General features: G+C 38.3%; 1 protein-coding gene across 2 annotated transcripts in view; it reads left to right on the top strand.

The window, feature by feature from the left end:
- The window catches only part of alpl (alkaline phosphatase, biomineralization associated), a 33,688-nt gene extending 11,020 nt beyond the window's left edge, over positions 1–22,668 (top strand). For both annotated transcript variants that reach the window (XM_088338897.1, XM_088338898.1), the window contains exons 4-12: positions 3,607–3,722; positions 4,799–4,973; positions 12,910–13,085; positions 14,928–15,068; positions 16,128–16,197; positions 16,281–16,415; positions 17,170–17,361; positions 17,450–17,569; positions 22,153–22,668. In XM_088338897.1, the coding sequence (XP_088195023.1) occupies positions 3,607–3,722; positions 4,799–4,973; positions 12,910–13,085; positions 14,928–15,068; positions 16,128–16,197; positions 16,281–16,415; positions 17,170–17,361; positions 17,450–17,569; positions 22,153–22,424 (1,397 nt within the window). In that variant the 3' untranslated portion in view covers positions 22,425–22,668. The remainder of the gene's footprint in view (positions 1–3,606; positions 3,723–4,798; positions 4,974–12,909; positions 13,086–14,927; positions 15,069–16,127; positions 16,198–16,280; positions 16,416–17,169; positions 17,362–17,449; positions 17,570–22,152) is intronic.
- Positions 22,669–23,895: the final 1,227 nt, after the last annotated feature.

Raw genomic sequence — 23,895 nt, 5'->3', positions numbered from 1 at the left:
ATCAAGCTGCCACAGTAGGGTGGTCCTTATTTTTCGACTTTTAAAATTTCATGCTCTGACCCCTTGAATATGTTCCAATATATGCAAAACGTAATTAGGCAAAGTTTCATCAAAATCAAAGGATATTTAGAGGTCGCTCAAGGCCTCTGAAATTTTGGTATGAAAAATAAGGATTTTTCGCACATTATATCAGACCTAGTGTACAAAGTTACTTGTAACTTTTCTTGTGTTACAATTATAAGCAATGGACTGAAATTGGATGTTCTAAAACGCCGTACACATAGGGTTAAGATTTCCGTTTTTTCTCGAAAATTGCCAAAATTTTACCATTTTGGGAAATTTCAAAGTCGTTGAGCTACCTCTAAATATTATCCAAATTGTTCAAAATTGCACACAGTGTGTTTTTATCGATATAAGAACATATGCGGGGGGTCAGAGCCCAATATTTCCCAAAAAAAAATTTCGACCCCCATTAAGGACCACCCTATGCCACAGGTGTTCCAAATAGGGCAATCATGACACACACACACCACAAAACCATGAGCACCAATGAGAAATATTATTATGATAGATACTCTTTTATGGAATGTGCTTAAAATCTATGGAGACATTTGTGATGATGATGATAAGTGGGGCTTAATAGTGATGGTGATAATAATGATGATGAAGTTACTGAATAGGGGGTGGGACCAAATAAGCATGTCTTCTACCCACTCCCCCTTTCGTGACATTGTTTATCTCCTTTTATGTGATTTTATTTCTACTTTTTGTATAGATCAACATATAAAATACGATATACAGTTTATTATTCGTATTTGTTTATCATTATTTTTATTTATTTTATTATTATTATTTTCCTTATCGTCCGGTAATATGAATCTACATAAATATTTACATTTGTGTGGTGTTTGTTGTATGTAAATACACAGGCGATCTAGCTGTGAGACACAATTATTAAGGAAGTCGAAGGAGTAGGTTTAAAAAGGCATATGCTTCTTCCCATTCCTTTTTGGACATGTTACGTGAACATTGTTCTTGTTTTTTGACTTGTTTTGTTTTTTTTTGTTTTTCTCTTTGTCAAAATAAAGATTCATTCATTCATTCATATCTGCGTAAACTTGCAAAGGTGGACAAATAGTTGCGAGTGACATGCTGTCCTTAACTCTGTAGCAGGGGGACCTGTCTTGCCAACGGCACGTAAGAAAAATAAAGCACGAATATAAGTCCCTCATGGTCAAGTGCCAATTTATATAATTCAAAAGTTCTTTCTGATATGGTCTGGATTAAACACTTGTGCATACTCACCAACACTACAGTTTTATATGTTAGACCACCACTTTTCTCCCCTTAAAAATGCCTATTGCTTTTTTTTAAGCAACAAGAACATCTTGACTTGAGAATAGTATTTTAGTCTATGACGGCTATATCTTGAAGCCAGACTAACTCGTTGCGTATGAATAAACTGCTCCAATAATCGCATTAGATATCTGTTTTGCTCAAAGTTATCCACTTCCAGGTTTAAACAAGCAAATGTTCTTGCTTTTATTTATTTTACCGCTTTTTCATGTCAAAACGTTGAGTTGTATGCCTGTGGTCACATTAATTTAATAATGCATATCGCTTTTGCTCATGTCTTTAACCGAGAAACATCGGGAAATTAGAATTGTTTGTATCCCTGAAAAATATTGCATTGTATTCCTATGAAGAGAAATTGCTGAAGTCACAATATTTTTATACTCCATCCATCCATCCATTATCTGCACCGCTTATCCTCAGCCAGGGTCGCGGTGGCGCTGGAGCCCATCCCAGCTATCTTTGGGCAGTGGGCAGGGGACACCCTGAACTGGTTGCCAGCCAATCGCAGGGCACACAAGGACAGACGATTCACTCGCTCATTCACACCAAGGGACAATTAACCTAACATGCATGTTTTTGGAATGTGGGAGGAAACGCAAGCACGCGGAGAACATGCAAACTCCACACAGGAGGTTTGATCTCATGACCTCAGAACTGTGCCGCACACACGCTAACCACTCTGCCGCCTTGCTGCCCTATCGTTACACTAATTTGACAAATTTTAAACCACCCTAAATATATATTTTCTATACAGTGAAAATAATGATGCGTGTCACATAAATTAGTGTTTTAAATTTAATTTTACTATCATACACCAGAGCACTCATGTGGTACGTCTTTCTACATGTGGTTTGCAGTATTTTTTTTCTATATACATTAACAAAGTTACAATCCGTCTCTAAAAAAATATATTATTGAATGCATGCTGTGAGGACAGAAGTACCGGAAGAGTGTTGAAAAGATCCAAATGACAGACCAAGAAAATTACTATTGTAAATTGTATCTCGAGACAAGTCATATCATACAAAAGATTTGGAATATACTGTAGTTTAAATCAGTGGTCCGCGACCTTTTCAGCACCACGGACCAGTTTGATGTTTGGCAATATTTTTGCAGCCTGGCCCAAAAATAACATTTGTAATGATAACAATAATGATGATAATAATAATGATAATACCAATACCAATAATAATAAGCCTAAATCCACTGTGTAATCACTAGACCATTAAGGATCCAGACAACATTGGAAAAAGCATTAAGTTTGATCTCATCATCACACTGTTTTAACTCACGGTACGACATTGTACAATGTTGTTTTAGCTGAACTTTTCACATAATGCTCTTTTACAACGTTGTACAACATGGCGGGTAAAATAGTGTGATCATAAGAAAGTCTAAAACCTTTTCCTATGTAATCTAAAATCCTAGTGGTTTAGTGATTTGGGATTTGGCGCTCTTACTGCCGCAATCTGGGTTTGATTTCTGTAGTATCCAACGCTTAGAAAATGGGGTTGACTGATCATTCATTTCAATTACGGTGATATACTATCGTACATTTCGGTATAATGCACACAGAAACTTGATGTATACAGTATGAGCAAAAAGTATGGCAACTTTTTTTTATTTCTGTGTGTATCAAACGACCACCGGCCCGGTTCTGGTCCACTATTCATAATAGTGAAAAAAAAAACTTTCCAATAGGTTTGTTTTCAGTATTGTTATTTTCTATTTCACCATTTTTAGTGTACAGGCACTAAATTCAAATCATACCCTCAGCTCAGATGGTGTCATTTGTGCATCTGCGAATTAACTGTGGAAAAACAAACAACGTTATGCGCTCGTCAGTGGAACAATAACTCGAGTCTCTCATGGGGGCCCCTGTGCTGGATTGTTTGGACCTGGGCCATCCTGGCATTCTTGTCCAGCACGGCGTGCAAACATACCAGTGAACGCCTGTCATAATTTTCCCCAACTAAGAGACCTACTGACGGGAAAAGTTATGTCACTTCTGAGAATGTTTAGAAAGCGCAAAAATGTGTAACTGTAATGTTTTATCAACTTGGTTTAGTGAATCCGAGCTGAAAATTACCCTTGTGCTTACTGTTTGTCCTAAAGGACATTTAGTGTGTGTGAATCATAAATCAATGGTGCATGGTTAACTGACTGATGAATTGATTTATCGATTTTGAATTACCCAGAAGGGGAAAACAAATGCATTTTTAACAGTTGACCTGTTTTTTTCGCTGAAAGGGATGGGCGTTCCTACGGTGACAGCCGCTCGGATATTGAAAGGTCAGCTGAGCGGACATCCTGGAGAGGAGACTGTGTTAGAGATGGACAAGTTTCCTTTTGTGGCGTTATCTAAGGTGATACGACGTTTCTCAAAAACTGTGAAAAATAAAACAGCACTTCTAAAATCACGATGACATGCCATGATCATTTCTTTACAGAGGCGTGCTATGGCTGGGCGATTTAGCCCCTTCACCCTCCAAACAAATCTTTAAACCGAGTGTTTATTATTTCGTGAAAAATCAATCATCCATTAGAAAAACTATATTCCCGGGGAAAATGGTGCAGTTTGAGTTTAAGTATTGTAATTTGTATTCTTTCTTGTGCTTTTGGTACTTGTTTTTGGTTAAACTACACAATACATCTAGTGGCCGAATAGTACACACTACCTTTAAGAAAAAAATTATTCACATTTTCTTTCCAACTGTGTTTCTTTAGAAATTGAACATTTTTCAGACAAATTAGCGAGCCACTAATGTCACATAATTTCTCCAAATGACAATGTCAAATTTGAAAAGAGATTGCTTTTAATTAATAAGTTATATTTTACAGACAAAAATTGCTGGGTTTAGAAGAATAGGGACCCATATAACCAAATATTGATTAGCAATCCGTACCTATAAACTGTCTAGAATGAAACTTTTGACTTTATCTAGAAAAATATCAATATCGCAAAGACCTACAGTACTTTCTTGACATACCTGTCAACCTCCAGGGCACCATGGCCTTACAAATCGTTGTATTTTTCCTTACAAAATGCTATTACATTGCATATTTTTTTTTATATATGCGTTTACTTTTATAAAAGCGTTAAAATGTCATGAATTTTGATACCATTAAACATTTGATAGTTTTCACTTGCTTCTTTATATTCTTCTGTACACAAAGTGCATGCTTGATAAATAGATTTTGTCTACAAGTGTTACTTTAGGTGGGACATTGTGCTCCGTGATGAAGTGGCAAAACATTACATTACTCCAAAGCTTGTATCAATCCCTTGCAAAACTTGTTGGTATGTTTTTCTTATTTAAAGAAAATTTGGCCTCTTGCTCACTAGTTCTCTTGGTGAATCGATGTCAAAGATCCTCACTCTTCTAGACTTGGGCAACTTTTCAAGTGAATAATTGCTGATTTATATACTTGATCCGCACAGACATACAACACAGACGCGCAGGTGGCAGACAGTGCCGGCACAGCCACGGCCTTCCTGTGTGGTGTAAAGGCCAACGCGGGCACGGTGGGCGTGAGTGCCAATGCCGTACGCTTCCAATGCAACACTACATTTGGCAACGAGGTCACCTCCATCCTCAAGTGGGCAAAGGATGCAGGTAGGCTGGCTATTAGAAGCTCAATTAGCATTTAATGGTGTATTTTGTTATCTTTGTGTTAAAGGTAATGCCAAATTACATACATAATTTCTGGATGAAATCTATTTACAGAAATCCCTTGGTTTTCATAGTTAATGGGGACCAGAATTACCTGCAAAAAGTGAAAATCAGCAAAGTTGCATCACACCTTCATAAAAGCCCCTCAAGGGTTAAATTTACATAGGAATGATGTCATTACCAACTCAGAGTATATGACCATAACAAAATAACAAATATAGTATTCCCAAAAATAAAACACAACACATAATTGCAGTTTATGGTTTTATTGTTATTATACAAAAGTAAAACGAAATTGGAGGGCTTCTCCTTTCAGTGTATGAAAGCAATTTAAAAAGCGGCTTTCTAGCTGCGCACTAGCATCAGTGGTCCTTGAATTGAGCCACATCCCAGCGATGATTAAAAAAAAAATCATCCTGAATTTATATTAATTAATAGTAATATAATAATTTATACGTTTTTGTTTCATGGATCTGGTGCTGGAAAGATACAGGGTCCGCAGCGGTGGCTTAGCAGTTTTTAGCCGAGCAGTAGGCCATACCTGGAGCCAGGCTATGCTTTCCTTCCGATGCCGTCTTTGTCGATTCACTGCAATATTACAATCCACATAGGACCCGCCGGCATTTATTTGCGCTCTTCAGACTTTCCTTAGAGTCCGATTTAATTGATGAATTTCTTTCTTATGTAACGAGCTGCTAAAAACAGTAAACATATTAGTCAGGTATATTTTTTTTCCTCGTAAGCGGCCCAAAAATCTGGGCTGGAGAAACGTTTTTCATTGCAATCGCTGTCTGTTTCAGAGCTCGCCTCACATGTTGAGTTAATTGGAGTTTTGAAAGTGTTGAGTTCCTTCAATGACGTCACAGCTCTACAGCAAACAAGCTAGACGGGTCAACTTTGAGACTAAATTAATCCTCTGGCGTGTGGAATCTTTTGCAACATATTTGCATTAGGCGGCACAGCAGCATAGTAGTTAGCGCGTGTGCGGCGCAGTTCTGAGGTTATGAGATCGAACCTCCTGTGTGGAGTTTGCCTGTTCTCCCTGTGCTTGCGTGATTTTCCTCCAGGCACTCGGGTTTCCTCCCACATTCCAAAAACATGCATGTTAGGTTAATTGGCCGGTCCAAATTGTCCCTAGGTGTGAATGAGCGAGTGAGTTGTCTGTCTCTGTGTGCCCTGCGACTGGCTGGCAACCAGTTCAGGGTGTCCCCTGCCCACTGCCCGAAGATAGCTGGGATGGGCTCCAGCACCCCCGCGACCCTACTGAGGATAAGCGGTGAAGATAATGGATGAATGGATGGATGGATGGATGGATATTTGCATTATTGTGGGGAGTAACACGACGCGTTCTGTGCCCGATTTAAAAAAAGTCTGTTTGGGAATACCTTTAAGGACAGAAGGGATTACAAATGACACTAACTTTTGTCTCTAAATCACCTTTACACTTTATAAGAAAGGATGATGCTTTGATGGTCCCTACGACTGTCAACCAGGCTAGAGTGCATCGTGATCCATGATCATAGAGCAGGCAGTTTTGTTTCTCAAGTATGCGTTCAGGCAGCTGTTGTTCTTATACACGTTGTGGCGCCACAGTGCTTTTCTGACGCAGTACGCGGTACATTTTGTTATACTGACAGTATATTTAGAATGGGTATGGGATTATGGCTTATGGCTTGTAAACAAAGGCCAGTCTCCATGCATTCAGTGAACTGGGTAGTAGATAATCACTAACAGCCTCTCAAATGACTGTGATCCACTTTGTGGGTTTTGCCTTACAGTTCATTGGCATGTTTTCTGTACTCAACCACTTGTACTGCTGTGAAACCAGAGCCAAGCCCAAAAAATCCGTTCACTTTGAAAAAGATTCGAGAAAGTACAATCTCAAATTCATTAACGAAACCCTTCTGTCTGTACATCTTCTAAGTACTGTATTTTCCAGAACTTTAAGGCGTACCTAAAAACTTGCCAGAAATTTGCCGTTACGCCTTATAACCCAGTGCGTCTTAAAGGCCGGAAAATCTGGTAAATACAATTGAAAATTATAATTACAATGGAGTGCTTCTTAATACGGAACAGATTTTGACTGAACCTATTTTAGCAGTGAAACAAGATATATCAATGATTTACTATAAAACAAGTTTCCACTATTCTCTGATGTTTTTTTTTTGGTGCATCACTGTAGCTTTAATTCAATGAGCCTTATCGTCTGGTGAGCCTTATTTATGACTATCATAAAGCACTATTTTTGAAAGTGCGCCTTACAATCCGGTGCGCCTTATAGTCCAGACAATATGGTAATCATTAAGTCATATAATTGTGTCAGGAAAACATAGAAAAACATACACCTTGCAAAATAAAACGTATATTCCGTAGGCATTTCAATTCATCTTATCTCATCTCATCTCTTTAGCAGTACCGCTTATCCTCATTAGGGTCGCGGGGGGGGGGGGGGGGGGGGGGCTGGAGCCCATCCCAGCCATCTCCGGGCAGTGGGCAGGGGACACCCTCAACTGGTTGCCAGCCAATCGCAGGGCACACAGGGACAGACAACTCATTCGCTCATTCACACCTAGGGACAATTTGGACCGGGCAATTCACCTGAAATGCGTGTTCAGTTTTGCTAAAAAACAGTCTGCCCATTCCAAAATGATTCTACTCCACCTATCCTTAGCGACTATTATCAGCTGTCAATCATTTCAAAACTAAGTCTTAAATAAGTCAATTATTTCAATGTTTTATCTTATCAAAATGTTTACTCCCCAAAATAATGATGAAAATAATTATTGAATGAATGTTATCTATAAATTAGGGAAATGTTTTTTACTGTTTTTAGGTCTACTATTTTTATTTTATATTACCCTCGTTTATTTATCAAAAATAAAAATCCCCCCACCAAAAATGTTCGGTGTAATTGACTGGTTGTAGATAACTGAAAACATAAAAGGAGATCCACTTAGGTAATTAACAGCACTATTATTGCAAAAGGAAATTGTACTTAAGACTTTGTAAATAGTTTTGGCTATTTCATTTGTCACTTTTTAGTCTTTATTAAGTTTTTATCTAGTTTATTCTGAAATGCCATGTCTATTCTCGTTGCAACCAAAACTTTGTTATCAATGACAGTAAAGACTATTCTATTCTAATTCAAAAAGACATGGTAAAACAAAATAGAATATAGGACTATGAAATTGAGTTAAAGAAAATCATACATACTACACATAATGTATTAGTATGTAAAATGTTTGTGTCAACCCCTGCTATGTATATTTAAAAACATATTTTGTAGTCATCCTACTGTGCAATAACTGTCTGCATTCTTTGTATTGGGTAGTGTCACATACACATACATACTCTCCATTGACTAGTCAGTACGCAAATACATACAGTCTACCCTGTAATTTGAAAGATGCCATGCCTATTTTGTCAACCAGTAAATGCCTCCTGCTACATCAAGTTGCATGAAGTAGGGGATTATGTTTCCTCGGCTACTTTTCACTAGGGTATAATTCATAGCTTAATTTGCGTACCACATAAAACTATGTGATTTACATACATGCAATGGTTGGTTGCAGTCACTGTTTTTCCAAACTGGCCACGCACAGGATGACATACCATGTAACATGTGTCAAACTCATGTCCCGTGGGACAAACTCATGTCCCGTGGGACAAACTCATGTCCCGTGGGACAAATGTGGCCCATCACATAATTTGATTTGTCCCATGAGAGCCTAAAATGTCTGAGGATCTAAAAAATTAAATGGGTCAAAAGAGTACTTTGACCCAAAACTTATTTTCCCACAATGCCCGGCAACAAAGATATCTGCAAAGTGATGGCTCAACGTTTATTTTGTGATTGTGTCAGTGATACTGCTACGTACAAGATTTTTTTTTTTTTAATCGGATCGTTCTTGGAGCTAGAATTGCTCATATCTCGAGCAAATTTCCCCGATATGAAATAACTGAAAACCGATTATTTTTTTTCTGGATTCCTAAAGCAACTAAGTTAACCCAGTAGTTTTTTTTTCTTTAATTCAATATATTTAGGAATTAAAATAAATATTCTTTAGTGCAATCAGTTAACACATTTGCCTCTAGATGTCGCTTGCTCTTCACCATATAGTTTATGCATCCATCCATCCGTTATCTGCACCGCTTATCCTCAGAAGGGTTGCGGGGGTGCTAGAGCCCATCCCAGCTATCTTCGGGCAGTGGGCAGGGGACACCCTGAACTGGTTGCCAGCCAATCGCAGGGCACACAGAGACAGACAATTCGCTCGCTCAGTCACACCTAGGGACAATTTGGACCGGCCAATTAATGTGCCATGCGTGTCTTTGGAATGTGGGAGGAAACCGGAGTGTCCGGAGGAAACCCACGCTAGCACGGGGGGAATATGCAAACTCCACGCAGGAGGTTTGATCTCATGACCTCAGAACTGTGCCGCACACGCGCTAACTGCTACGCTGCCGTGCTGCCCCCATATAGTTTAGTTTTGAGATTTATCTCTTTAGTCTGAAGGAGCAAAATAAATGAATTAATTTAATTTTAAATTAAGTTATCACTTTGAGTTCTTGGAATTATAACATGAATTACTAATTACTAGAAAGAGATAGAACCAAGGAACCAGGCAGAGTGATATAGAATAAATTATTTATTGATACATGTAATCAACAAGAAACAAGAGAAAGAAAATGCCAGGGAATCTGAGAAATCGATCAGGAAAAAGGTTGAGTTACTAGCAGAAATAAACCAAAAGGTTCCTGCTCTAATGTTAATCAAATAAGGGAGATTCATATGTAAAGAAAATTGCGCTGATACTCTTCCCAAGAGCCAACAGTATGAAGTTTAGTTTAAACCTTGAAAGTTGCATCTGGAGTTGAGCTTATTTCATGCTCTAGGACAGGGGTTGGCAACCTATGACACGCGTGTCAGCAGTGGCACGCAAGGGGTTAACCAGTGGCCTGTGAGCGCATGGCAAAATAATGATTCTTTTAATTTGTTTTTTTTTATAAGCGCATTTACCCAAAATTTAAACATTTTCAGTAGCCCGCCATGTTGTTTAAAGGGTTTACGGTCGCGCCCCTCCTCCTCTGCTCCGTTTGTGAGCATGTGTCTGCGCGGCGCCGAGGAAAGGAGGAGAGATCCGTGTTTTAACCCAGCCAACGAAACACAAGCGCCAATAAACGAATGAATCATGACGGCTCCTCCAGCGAAAAAATGTCGTTCTTTTCAGCCAGCGTGGGCAAATGACTGGGGCTTTGTGCAAAAAATGACCTTGCTGTTTGTGCATTATGCCTCGAGAGCGTTGTACCTCGCACATTAAGGGTTAAACGTCAATACGTAACGAATCATGAACATGAATTCAAGGACGAGTCTGACAAGGCAAAGACATTACAATGCGCTGTGTCCAGGTACGGCAAACAATCACAGACCCTGAAAACCATTGTCACTGCTAAAAACGCCATTGCTCACTGCATAGCAAAGCACGGAAAATCTTTTACTTAATGCGAATATATTAAAGAAGCGTTCTTTTCGAGCTCGGAGGTTTTGTTTGTTGGCTTGCCTAACAAATAGACAATCGAAAACAAGAATAAAACACATCCCCATGTCAGCCAGAAGTGTTAAACATCAAGAGGAGGGGCTGGCAGAAAGCGTGTTTGTGCGTGTGTGTTTCAATTTGATATTTTCTGCTATAAGATTTCATTGGTGAATAGCATGGTAGCTCTCCACATCACTTGTTTTTTGATTATAGTTCATTGTTGATGAAGAATGGTTGATTTCTTGTGGCCAAAAGTTGAAGTCATGGCAGTATACAGGCCTTGCCACGTGTTGCTCACATTCATTTTTCAGTTTCTTGATGAGCAAGACTAGTGCTAGATAAATAATAATAATAAATTTTAGTTATACGATTTCAATGTCTATCCATGTTGTATATTTGGACTAGTGTAAAATGAGAGCTCAGTTGGATATAAAAAAATGTTTTGTGAGTCATTAATCTTGGTGTGGCACACTGATTTACATGGACATTTGAAAGTGGCACTCCTCACCGAAAAGGTTGCTGACCCCTGCTCTAGGAGGTTTTACTATCAGCCCTGTACTCCGATGCAACACAATCATGCATGCTAGAGTGGATTGCACAATTTGTGTGGGGAATCCAGAAAGAAAAGAGAGTGAAATATGGTAAAGGGCAGTTATCCTGTTTTTTCCTGGAAGATTATTTTGAAGCAGACGGGTTGAAATTTTGAGAAGTGAATCTGTAAGCAGGAATGCCCTCCAAACAATACATTTACTAATTGTGGCAAAATGATTTAGTGAATACATAACCTTGAATGATTTTACTACAATCAAAAACTTGTTATCAGACTTTATTGTAATCCACTGCATATTTGTGGTCTCTGTTGGGAGACCTTTGTACGTCCAGGAACTGTCTATCTTTTCGATGCAAGTCTAATTTTTGTGACTTGAATAATTTGATTAATAATTTAGATTGACTGTACATGAAGGATTAGTCACATTTATTTTACATAGAGTACAAATTACATTTAGTTACATTTATAAGCTGGGTTGGGCATGTTACTTTAAAAGGTAATCAGTCATAGTTACTCACTACTTAGTAACTAAGTTAGTAACTGAGTTACTCTAGAGTAAGAGTGACTGGTTACCAGGGAAACCATTATTTCTGTTGCTTTTAAAATAAGTTGTTGTCCCGGATTTAAAAGAACTTTAAATGTTCTGAACCGTATTCTAGACAGTTGAATAGAGAAGAACAGACAGGTATTTGTGTTACAGAACCTTGTCATATTTATTGCACCTCACCAGCAACAGATTTATCCTACACTTGAAATGCAATAATTATAAACAGTAATCAATAGAATAAAATCACAATCAGCAGTAATCAATATAAAGCGAGTTTGATAAATTAAATTTAATTCGAATGGTCTGTTATACAGACGGAAGTTCCGACTCTTATCAAAGAACTGGGTTTTTTTTGGCTTGTCTCACTAAAAAGATCCAGCTCTTTGGCTCCCAAATGGCTCATCTGGTGTTTTTTGATGTTTAATCCATTTATTATTATTTATTTTGTATTATTATGAATGACTTAAAAGGGGGAAAAATAAAGCAAATTTAACGGTAAAACGTTACCACTTAAACACACAGGAAACATACATTGATATATTTCTAAAATGACAAAGAAAAAGATAAAACACTAACAAATTTCAAATTTGTATGCTCAGCAGCATAGAATCCCCCCCAAAATGAATTTTTTTGACCCATCACTCGAGAAAAAAATAGCGTCTCAAAGGGAACCAGCTCTCAATTGGTGGGTAGTCGGCTCCCACTTCCAAGAGACAACTTTTAGAGCCGTTTCATACGTGAACACGGGTCGGTTATCGCATTCACCAATCTGCATTTCTTTCACTGCATTAGTAAAAAGTGTATTCGTAATCACTATCTAACTATATGAATGGTTAGACGTCTAACTATTTTGAATGGTGACATGATTCCAAAAGACGTGATGTAACGAACCCGCAGCCAAGAACCGCGCCGCTGATAACCGCGTCGGTTGTGCAAGGACACGCTGTCGTTGGCGTTCTGCAGCCAAAGTAAGCCATCACTTTTGACCGTAAGCAACGATAATGGCATTGCCGCCACGGAAAAAGTAATAAGTTAGATTACCCCCCAACCGAAAAAAAATTACGTAGCAGTGTTATTTATAACGGCGTTTGTCCCAACACTTTTTATAGGTGAAATCAGGCCCTTTGAGGAGAGCAATTATACTGATTTGGAACCCCGGTGAAAATGAGTTTGACACTCCTGTACTTTGTGTACCTGGCAAATACTTTCTACTGTTTTATTCTGAAATAACCACGTCCTCTGCAGGAAAATCAGTGGGCATCGTGACGACAACTCGCATTAACCACGCGACACCTAGCGCCGCCTACGCACACAGCGTTAACCGAGACTGGTACTCCGACAATGAAATGCCACCTGAGGCGCTGCAAGCTGGCTGCAAAGACATCGCCAGACAACTGTTTGAAAATATCCCAAACATTGATGTGAGTCTTACAAACACAAATACCAGGGATTATCTATCCACATTTGACTAATTGAGAAATTTTAGCCATAGTCTCATCAAAGGCTCTACTTCCTTCGTCAACTCAAAGCATTCGGAGTCCGTCAATCCATTCTAGTCAATTTTTATCGTGCTATCATTGAATCCGTTTTAACTAGGTCAATCACAGTTTGGTTTGGTCGCGTCAATCAGAAAGAATTGTCAAAGATGGAATCAGTAGTGAGGACGGCAGAGGAAATAATAGGTACTGGCCTCCCGTCCCTGCAAAGTATCTACTTTGATCGAACTAGAAAACGGACACTAAAAATTATAGACGATCCCAGTCACCCTACTCGCAGGTACTTTGATTACCTGCCGTCTTCGCTCCATTGCGAGCAAGACTTCACGTCTTAAAGAGAGTTTTTACCCTTCCGCTGTCCGTATGTTCAACAGAAATTGATTTAAGTTATTATGTATAGTATTATTATGCCAACGGCGTTCCTCCGACCTATTCTTCTCTAGACTTGTTCTTTACATATTCTTTCTTTTTAAACGATTCTATATAATTACCTTGTATTACACACTACAATACCTTTTTTACTCTATTCTTTTTATTCTTTTAAATCTATTATTTCATCATTATTGAGTGTTCACGTGTCAAATGATTTATTGTATATATCATGTTTATGGTTTATACTGGCTGAATAAATAAATACAATACAATACAATAGTTCAACTAAGGATACAAATTTGATACCTATTCTTTCTAAGAGAGTTTGGAGTGTTTTTTATCTCCATAAAAAATATATCAACACGCACACTAACGTTCAAGAGTTCAGGGACACCCAAGCGATTTTGCATTTTCCAGTGAAAAGGTAACTGTTGGAGACCTGCTTGGGGTGGTGCGAAAGAACAGTGCAGAAACACAAATTAGTGTAACAATGGACCATTGATCCAGACAGGGTTCGGTACACGAGGAGTCGCAAATCAGGGAAACAATATTAAGATCAACAGCAGTAGTTGTCCAAGAGGCAGGTAAAGGGTCAGCGTACCAGTAAACACACTTCAGCGAAGGCCCAAATGTTTGGAGACGGTACTCGTGGTCAGGAAATTAAGCACGGGTTCAGTGTAATGGAAACAAATATGGCTGTGACAAGAAGGCTTGGTGCGTGACAAAAGAGGCAACAAACTAGCGCCGAACTAAGGAGAGAGAGGTCAGATTGGAGAGTAATTAGGACAAGTGACATCAGGTTTTTTACTTTGGTTAGAACCTGTTTGTGCTGTTTTAAGAGATCTTCAGTTTCTTGGAAATTTTTCACTTGGAAAAGCCTTCACTTCTTAAAAGTTCTCTTCTCTGGCCTTTTTGAAAAGTTAATAACACCCACAAATGTGATGCTCCAGAAACTTGACTAGCTTAAAGGAATGACAATTGCACAGCTTCTCTAACCAGCTAAGATGTTTTCTGCTCTGTCAACGTATTTTCACAAGGTTTTTCAAATCATCAGTCAGTCTTCTAACACAATGTACAAATAGAACACTGGAGTGCTGATAGCTAGAAATGGGCCTCTATACACGTATATCGTAGCCCAATAATCCAGTGGAAACGAAAAAAATAAAAGTAGCCGGGAAAATCAGGGTATTTCTGGTTAGTTTGATGTTTTCTGTATTGAAAAAACTGTCCTTTTCCTTTAAATATAAACCAATTTTTAAGTGACCCCAAACAGTGATCGGTAGTTTAGGTATCATGTAAAAAGCTACATTAAGGAAGAGACTGAGCTACACAACTGAAAGCGCTTTATATCAAAGAGCAAACGATGACCTGTGCTTTTGTGTCATGGGCATTCAGGTTATGATGGGTGGAGGAAGAAAGTACATGTTCCCCAAAAACACGCCAGATATCGAGTACCCTACCGTAGAGAAGAACAACGGCACACGCAACGATGGTCGGAATTTGGTGCAGGAGTGGATCGACCGAACCAAGGACAAGGTTAAAGAAAGGACAACACAAATTTGAGCTTTTACATCATCAGCACTGTGAAAAACACAATGTGGTACACATCGTTGCTTATTTTAAGTATTATTCCTATTTCACTATATGTTACCTGAGTTTTCCCCATAAAGTAATACAAAATAAAGTAATACACCATGACAACATTATGGGGGGAGTGGCCGTTGATAGTATATGAAAGAATGGTTATGTGCGTTATATATTTTTTTCACAGATCACCAATCTTGTTAAACTTACCATCGTGCCCATTTTAAGCCCTGACCTGCACATACTTAACGCCGACCGCGAGCGACACCACTGACAGTCTGCATTTACGTGCCAAACAAACCGCTATAAAAAATAATGAAAGCACTCGCATTCGCAACAGTACTTTTCCACTGTATTTTTTCGCATTGGCATACTGTCTTTTAGCATGTATTAATTCTCACGTACATCAGCCTTTTTTGTATATCTGCAGAACACTTAATAACGGCGTAAAATCGCAAAAATACACTATGTAGCACTTGTCCCCATCTTGAATGGATGAATTGATAATAAAAAAACGTTACTTCTCTGTCATTGATACTTAAAGCACAACCAAACTAAGTTTTATCCCACACTAAGGTGGCCATAGTAGTGGACACTGAGAACGTTATGGTTAAGGTTGTATGAAAACCTGTGCCCTGTTATGAGGTGCAACCTATGTGTGTGTTAAATACAGCTATGGCACATGTAACTGAGAATGCCTTTTTGTACGGTGCACCTTTATAGGTTTAAAAATATGGTACTTAAAAATATATTTTCCAAATGCCATTTTCCCGTCATTTAGCCCCTTTTAACTATTATTTTCCTATTATGCTAAAAAAAGTTAAAACTATTAAAAAATAATATGATAGTATTTGATAAAATAATGAAAACGAGCAAAAAGACTTTTTGTTAGTCAAACGATCATTTATTTTTTCAGTGTATTGTTTGTAATTGGTTTCCTAGCTAGGATTACAGTTCTAATTTTTTGTTTTTATTATGTGCACTGCTTACCCACTTTTTCCTAATATGCAGAAAGGCTATTACGTGTGGAACAGGAATCAGCTCTTATCGCTCAACCCAACCAATGTTGATTACCTACTTGGTGAGTTTCATTCGTTTTCACCAAAGGTTTCTCCTGAGGTTTATGGTAACAGTCTAGTAAATAGACTCTGTGCGTCTTTGAAGGTCTCTTTGAACCATCGGATCTTATGTACAACTTGGAAAGGAATGGTGAAAGCGATCCGTCACAAACAGAGATGGTGGACATGGCTATTAAGATCCTGAGGAAGAACCCCAACGGATTTTTCTTGCTTGTAGAAGGTAATTAAGTTTACATTACACCTCAGTTTGTTGCAATTACTGTAATTAGTACATATATTGTAAGAACCAGAACAGATACACAACCCAAACGCGTGACGTTCTCACAAAAGCCTTTATTTTACGGGAAATGGGGAATCATGCATGTTAGGTAGACGGTCTGGCGTGGAAAGACCGGAAGCCAGAGACCGACGAGGCCGATTGCAATTGCCCAAGTTGATATCGGACAGATGGGGTCGATAACGGACAGGAAGTGACAGACAGGATAGATAACGGATCAGGCTATCGAAAATTAACAGGAGAAACTAGACGGGAACCAAAACTGGAGAAATTAACCAACAGGTCAAAAATAGACGGAAAACCAAACTGGAACCCGAAATTAAACAGTACCAAAAATAAACGGGAACAATACCGGACTGGAGATATCACAGGAAAACAGGATCGAGTCAGAACCCAGGTCTTGTGGGGCTGAAGTTCGTATGAGGACCAAGTCAGAACCCACATCTTGTGGGGCAGACGTTCATTTGACAGGCTGACCCTGAAGTAAGCGAGCGTTGAGCTTTATATAAACAGAAAGTCAATCTCTCAACGAGCCGCAGCTGGCACCAGATGGGCGGAGCCAATTGGACACCATGGCAACCATGACACACGGGCGTGGCCAATTGGGCGCCATGGCAACCATGACATATATTTACGAGTAACAAAACAAATGAGGCAAAAAATGAGTAGGATAGACATATGCAATGTGTATTTTCAGGTGGACGCATCGACCACGGTCACCACGGGGGCTTGGCCCAACTGGCTCTGCATGATGCTGTGGAAATGGATCGTGCCATCGGCCGAGCAGGTCTCTTGACGAGCATTCATGACACCCTGACCGTTGTCACCGCTGACCATTCTCACGTCTTCACCTTTGGAGGTTACACATTCAGAGGAAACAGCATTTTTGGTGGGACATTTACTCGTTTTTTTGAGCATGCGCGTTTACTACTATGCATGGGTCGGGCGTATTAAGAGTGTTGTGTCGGATTGTGCAGGTTTGGCACCGGAGCCGAGCGACGTCGACAAGAAGCCCTTCACTGCCATTGCATATGGCAATGGCCCAGGCTACAAGTTGGTTGACGGTGAAAGAGAAAACATTTCCAACGTTAACTTTGGTAGGTTTTAGTGCCCCCACTTTGTTATCACACCTCTCAAGAGGCGAACGTGATTCACATCAAAACGTTTAAATGCTTATTCATCCATTTATTGTGCACAATTTGCAGTTATTTAACATTTACAATCATGTTCTTTTGTGTGTTTTGAGGGGTGATTCACTCACATGCTGACAAAAACAATTGTTTTAATGGACTTTTTTGTGACAAAGATAGATCCCATTTTTTAAGAGCTAGTGCTACATGGCTATTTGTTATGTTTTGCGGGTGGAGCCAAGTGAAGGAAAGCCTGAACTGAGGTAGGGGTGCTCAAATTAAGGACGGGATTTGATAACAAAACCAGGAACAAAGTAACCAACTAACACTGAGTCACAAAACAAAATCAACACTGACGTGGTAACTGAAGACAGGATAGAAGTACATAGAAATGGCAAGGACCCGACACAGTGTCCTCCTCGAGCACTCAACATAAAGTCTTTGTAGAGATAAGGCTCAAATGTGTCTTGCTCAATACATTGTTGGCACACTTTGGGGAAGAAAGCTTACATTTAGCTTCTTGGTTGCGTGATATGTTGCTGTTGATGTCTAGCCAGAATAGCAAACAGGCAAGTTTATTGCCCAAAAACATTCAAAAGGGATACAAATATTTGAGAAATAGAATGTATTATACATTTTTAATAGGTAAGATTTGTTAGTTAATTTGTGGCTTTTTATTAGGCACAACATAAAGCAACATCATCCACGAATTAACCAAAGAAAACAACAAAATATTTGCACAAAAACAGCTGTACAATACAGTGATATGATAAACATGTGCCTAAAGCGACTAGGCTGAGGCAGAAGCTTTAAACTGCCTTCCCCGATTCCATCTTTTCTTGCAGGAGGAACATATTCAAATCAAAACAAGAAAATGGAACCCTACAACACAAAAGGGAAATTAGAAAAAAATAAATTACATTTTCCGACCTGCAATTATGCCTCTAGAGAGTCATGATGCAGAAGAAACTCTTGATGTTAATCCTGTAAAGCATATTCATTGAAAATACATTAAATATATATGTTTTTAAAAGAATATACATTTTCATGGTCACCCCTTAAATAATTCCATAAATTCACTTATTTTTGACTGGAAACTAGCTTTTCAATGTTGTACGGTATGAGAATGTTGGACCTTGTGTATTCCCCTTAGATCAGGGGTGTCAAACTCATTTTAGCTGGTGGCCACATGCTAAAAATATATCACGGGGGCTGGACTATTATCTTTAAGGGAAAGAGAGAAAGAAAGAGGTAAAAAAAGACAGAGAGAACAAGGAATACATAGAGAGAAAGAGAAAGGGAAGAGAGACATGAAAAAGAGTGAGAGAAATTTCAGCAAGCTCATTAGAGAGAAAGGGGAAAATGAGACGGAAAGAAAAAGAAATATAGAAGAAAGATGGAAAACTAAAGAGAAATAAAGAAATGTCTAGAGAATGAGAGAAGAGAGAAAGAGAAAAAAGCGAGGAGGGAGGAAAAAGGGTGAAAAAGAGAGTGAGAGAGAAAAGGAAAAAGCAAGTAAAATAGAGAAAAATAGGTAAGAGAGTGAGAAAGTGAGAGAAAATATCAAGAAAAACACAGAGAGAGAGAGAGGGAGAGAGAGAAAGAAATACTACTACTTTGTGAGTGGTTAGATGACATCAGGTGGAGGGGGAGGGATTTTGTAAGGTTTATTGTTCTATATTCTTTATCAATTATCCATTATCGTCAAGTCATAATACGCTACAAAGCCATGGGGCCGAGACATAAAACTACAGCTCATTTTTCTCTTGGGCTTGTCTTAGTGTTGTCTTGCGGGCCGGATTAAAACCCTTGGCAGGTCTGATCCGGCCCGCGGGCCGCCGGTTTGATACATGTGCCTAGGTGATGAGTGTGTGCTCTGTAGTAACACAATTGTTGAATGTTTGTTGGGAGTTGATGCTTACTTGATAAGTTTTAACATGTTTAATTTTATAAAGCAGTTTGTGACTTATTTGCACCCAGCATTATGCACTTGCATTTTTCCATGTTCTAAAAAGTGTTTCTATATTGTTTCAATATGTATTTCCACAATATTTTCACAATAACTTAAATACAGGCAAAATTAATGAAATGTTAATTATTGTCTGCATCCACTCATCACTGCAATGTTATTTGCTAATTCATTTTATATTTTATAACTAGGTTATCATATTTTCCATATTCTATTTTTTTTCTCATATCAAGTACTTTTTTTCGGGAATGTCACTATATTTCTCATTTGTTTTTCTTTTTAAAAATTGCTGGGCACTATTTTTCTTATTTTACTATACAGTATTTCAAATAAGAATTTTATATTTAAAGTATTATTTTTCATACCTTTTGACCGTTTTGGATTGTTTTTCTTTGACTAAACTCATCTGATACAGCAAATTTGACTAATTTTAATAATCAACAAAAAAATAGTCCTTAGAATGACGAAACTTCCGTGCTAAAAGTGCAGGTTTTTTTCTTTATTTGAAGTGTTGAATGGTCCTCATAAAGGAGCAGATTTGAAGGCGTGATGCGTTTAATTGTTAAACAGCATGCACCCATTAACTCGACTTGATGACTTATTAGTTTAAAGCAGACTTTGAAGTTAACACCAAGTTAGAATACAATAAATGAAAATATCTTTTTTTTTTCCATAATGAGTAACTGCCATTTTCTACTACAGGGGTGTCAGAATCATTTTGACCGAGGGCCACATCAGCATAATGGCTTCCCTTAAAGGGCCTGATGTCACTCATAGATAAATGTCATTGACTGGTATGCAAAATAAAGAATACAATAACTTTATTCAAGTTACAAACATTACAGTTGCATTGAAAAGGTATAGCTACACATATATGTTAAATAAATGGAACAAAATCCTATGAGGGAAAAAAAGGGAAAAAATACACATACAGTATATATAATATATAATAATATAATAATAAAAATATTAAAAACGTGTTTTAAAACAAACTAAAAAATGCTTGAAGAAAATAAAACAAATAAGTAAAATACATTGTTAAAAAACTGTAAAAACTTTGGAAAATCCATATAGAATAAATTAATTCTTTAAAAAAAGAAAATACAGTATATGCTAATTAAGGATACAATACAGACGGATAAATTATACACATAAACAAAAATTAAAAAATATAAAATAAATTCATTGAAAATACATTAATTCTTAAGAAAAGAAAATGGGAAATCTGGGGAATCACTTTGGCCCGCAGGCCATGAGTTTGACACGTTGAGGGATAGGGAACCCTGGAGCTGTGTGGAATTTGGAATCTTTTCATTAGCTGCCGCCTTCTCCTGGCTTATGTAATCATTGCATCCTCAGCTTGTTCATGATGCGCGTGCAAGTACATGCAATTCAAGTTTTTCATCTTTTTTGGGGTTTGAGTTGGTGTTTGGACTCTACTTGAAGAAGGCATTTTCTTCCTTTCACCATATAATACAACACTAAACAATTTGAAAAAAAACAGAGGTGAAGAGAGTGACGTCACTCTCCAGCTTTTTGTAATCATGATACTTTTAATATCCAAACAAGGCTTTCTATAAAAACAAAGGCACTTTATTTAAAAAAAATAACATTTGACTGCAAAAAACACTGGAATCATGCATTAAACGATGCATGAACTTTGCAATAACTTTCCATTGCCCCCTTTTTGGTGTAGGGATTACACAATTTCGGTTACCATGGGGAACGCAGACGAGCATGAAACGTCATCCCCCTTCTGCCTTGATGAGGACAGAGGGACTTTGTCATCTTTATAAGAAATAATACAGCTTTTAAGCGTTAACTGTCTGTACTTATATTTTTAATTCTCTCGCCACACTGCTTTACTGCGCCTACTCGCCATATGGCCCGCCTACACACTCTCATTTGCTGTACACAGGAAGCAACACAAGAAAGTTGGGTCTATTTTGATGTGTGGACAAAAATCTGATCAAAGCCACTCCTGCCATGTAATGGCTATTTCTCATACTGAAATCATTCCCAGAGAGCTGATACTTACTGATGACCTTTTTTTTTTTAATAAAACATATATTAACAAAAACGGGCAGCACGGCGGCGCAGTGGTTAGCGCGTGTGCGGCACAGTTCTGTGGTCGTGGGAACCTCCTGCGTGGGTTCAAATCCAGCTACCGGCCTTACTGTGCGGAGTTTGTATGTTCTCCCCGTGCTTGCGTGGGTTTCCTCCGGGCACTCCGGTTTCCTCCCACATTCCAAAGACATGCATTTCAGGTGAATTGGCCGGTCCATATTGTCCCGAGGTGTGACTAAGCAAGTGAGTTGTCTGTCCCCATGTGCCCTGCAATTGGCTGGCAACCAGTTCGGGGTGTCCCCTGCCCACTGCCTGGAGATTGCTGGGATGGGCTCCAGCCCCCCCGCGATCCTAATGAGGATAAGCGGTACAACTAATCAGATGAGATGAGATATTAACAAAAACATACTGTATTTTTATGTTTTGGCTCTCAGGGACAAATCTTTAGTCCTGATAAAGTATCTATACACTATGGCACTGAATGAGTAATCTGTGATTTGTTTTCCCCTCACAGAGGACATCCACTATAAGGCTCAGTCAGCAGTTCCGTTGAGTTCCGAGACCCACGGTGGTGAGGACGTTCCAGTGTTCGCCAAGGGCCCGCTTGCTCACCTAATGCACGGCGTGCACGAGCAAAACTACATCCCGCACGTTATGGCGTACGCGGCTTGCATTGGAAACAATAGGGCACACTGCACGCAGGGCGGGTCCATCTTTGGCGATGCCACTCGCCCTGTAACTTCCACCCTTGTTGCCGCAGTGGCAGTTGCACGTTTTTTGTGCTGACAGCAATTTGGGATTTTACTCTTATATTTTGATTTTTCTTTTTAAGACTTTGAAGAATCTTGAGGTATTTCAAATGTGAAAATCATGGATATTTTCACATGATCTGAGATAGCATATTGATGCCGTCTTGCAGTACACATTTATCTCAAAATTGTGTTCCCCCCAGGAGGATTAAAAGACACTATTAGTCCCCGGAAATATTTTTTTTACGTTAAGCCCATGATACATTTGACAGATTTGGGAATAGATTACTTTTTAAAGGGACAGTATGTATAATTTAGCGCCTCTTTGTGGCAAAAAATCTTCATTCGTTTAAAAAAAAAACAATATTGATTTAAAAAAAAACAGAAAAACGTGTAGCTAATTGTCGCTGACATAATTATCCGCCCTCTTGCAGCTACGGATACCCAAAAACCTCAAAAAGGCTGGGTTAACAGGTGTGTTTTAGTCACTTCGAGTCCCCGTAGTTTGTATTCTTCCCTGTGCTTCAATCTCCCGTTTTCGGTTGCACTACACCATACATCTATTGATCAAAAAATACACAGTGTCACTTTGAATAACTCCTTCATACACCATTGAGGGACCATTTAGATAATAAACATTTTTTGGAAATATATTTTTTTGACATGACAGCAACAATATGCTATACTTGCAATGTTTCTCAACCGTAATTGAGCCAAGGCACATATGCTTTACTACAAGAAAGTGGAAAAAAGAACGTATTAAAAGTTAAATTAATATATGGGTTCTTCTACAGTACTCAAATCTGCCAATCAGTAAAAGTTAATTCAATAATTAGGTATTAAACGGTTATGGCCATTGCGATGTCGCTAGTTTAGATAAAAAAAACTTTTTTTTAAGTGTCTTGTAAAACTGTGCATACTTTATACATATGCTAAGTAGTGTTGAACAATTAATTGTGTGTTTATCTTGAAATTTCACTGTAAAAACTCCAGAAAAAAATGTGGGAAAAAAAATACTAAAATAAGAACAAAAATAATCCAGTGTTATTGTATAAAGAGATAATTTTGTTAATTGAAGGTAATATTTGTCTTTAAATAGTTTTTTTTTCTTTTAATAAATTGTAATCATTGAATGAGTTTTAGAATAATTAAGTTTACTACTTCATGATTTTTACCTATCACAGCTTCTTGTGGAACTTAATCCCCGTGGGAATTAAGGGATTAAGGTAATGTAGTCTCGTGTTTGGGAACGTTTTGGATTAGGTTGATAAAAATATTTCATCCTAAATCCAGCAAAGTAGCAGTTAGCATCTAACAATGTCACAAAACTGTGGTAGGAAAATGTTTAAATGTTCTATAATTCTATAAATAAATAAAAGTATAAATAAAAGTTCTATAATATTCGGGAACTCTGTTTGACCCTCACAACATCCCCCCCCCCCCAGGACAACAAAGTCAGTTAGTACTTTGTTCCTTGTTTCTTTGTTTCCTTATCCTCACTGTAAATG

The sequence above is a fragment of the Urocampus carinirostris genome, chromosome 6 (genome assembly GCF_059441175.1).
Source record: "Urocampus carinirostris isolate Australia breed hairy pipefish chromosome 6, RoL_Ucar_1.0, whole genome shotgun sequence".
NCBI classification, from domain to species: Eukaryota; Metazoa; Chordata; class Actinopteri; order Syngnathiformes; family Syngnathidae; genus Urocampus; species Urocampus carinirostris.
This window is presented reverse-complemented; position numbering and strand designations above follow the sequence as displayed.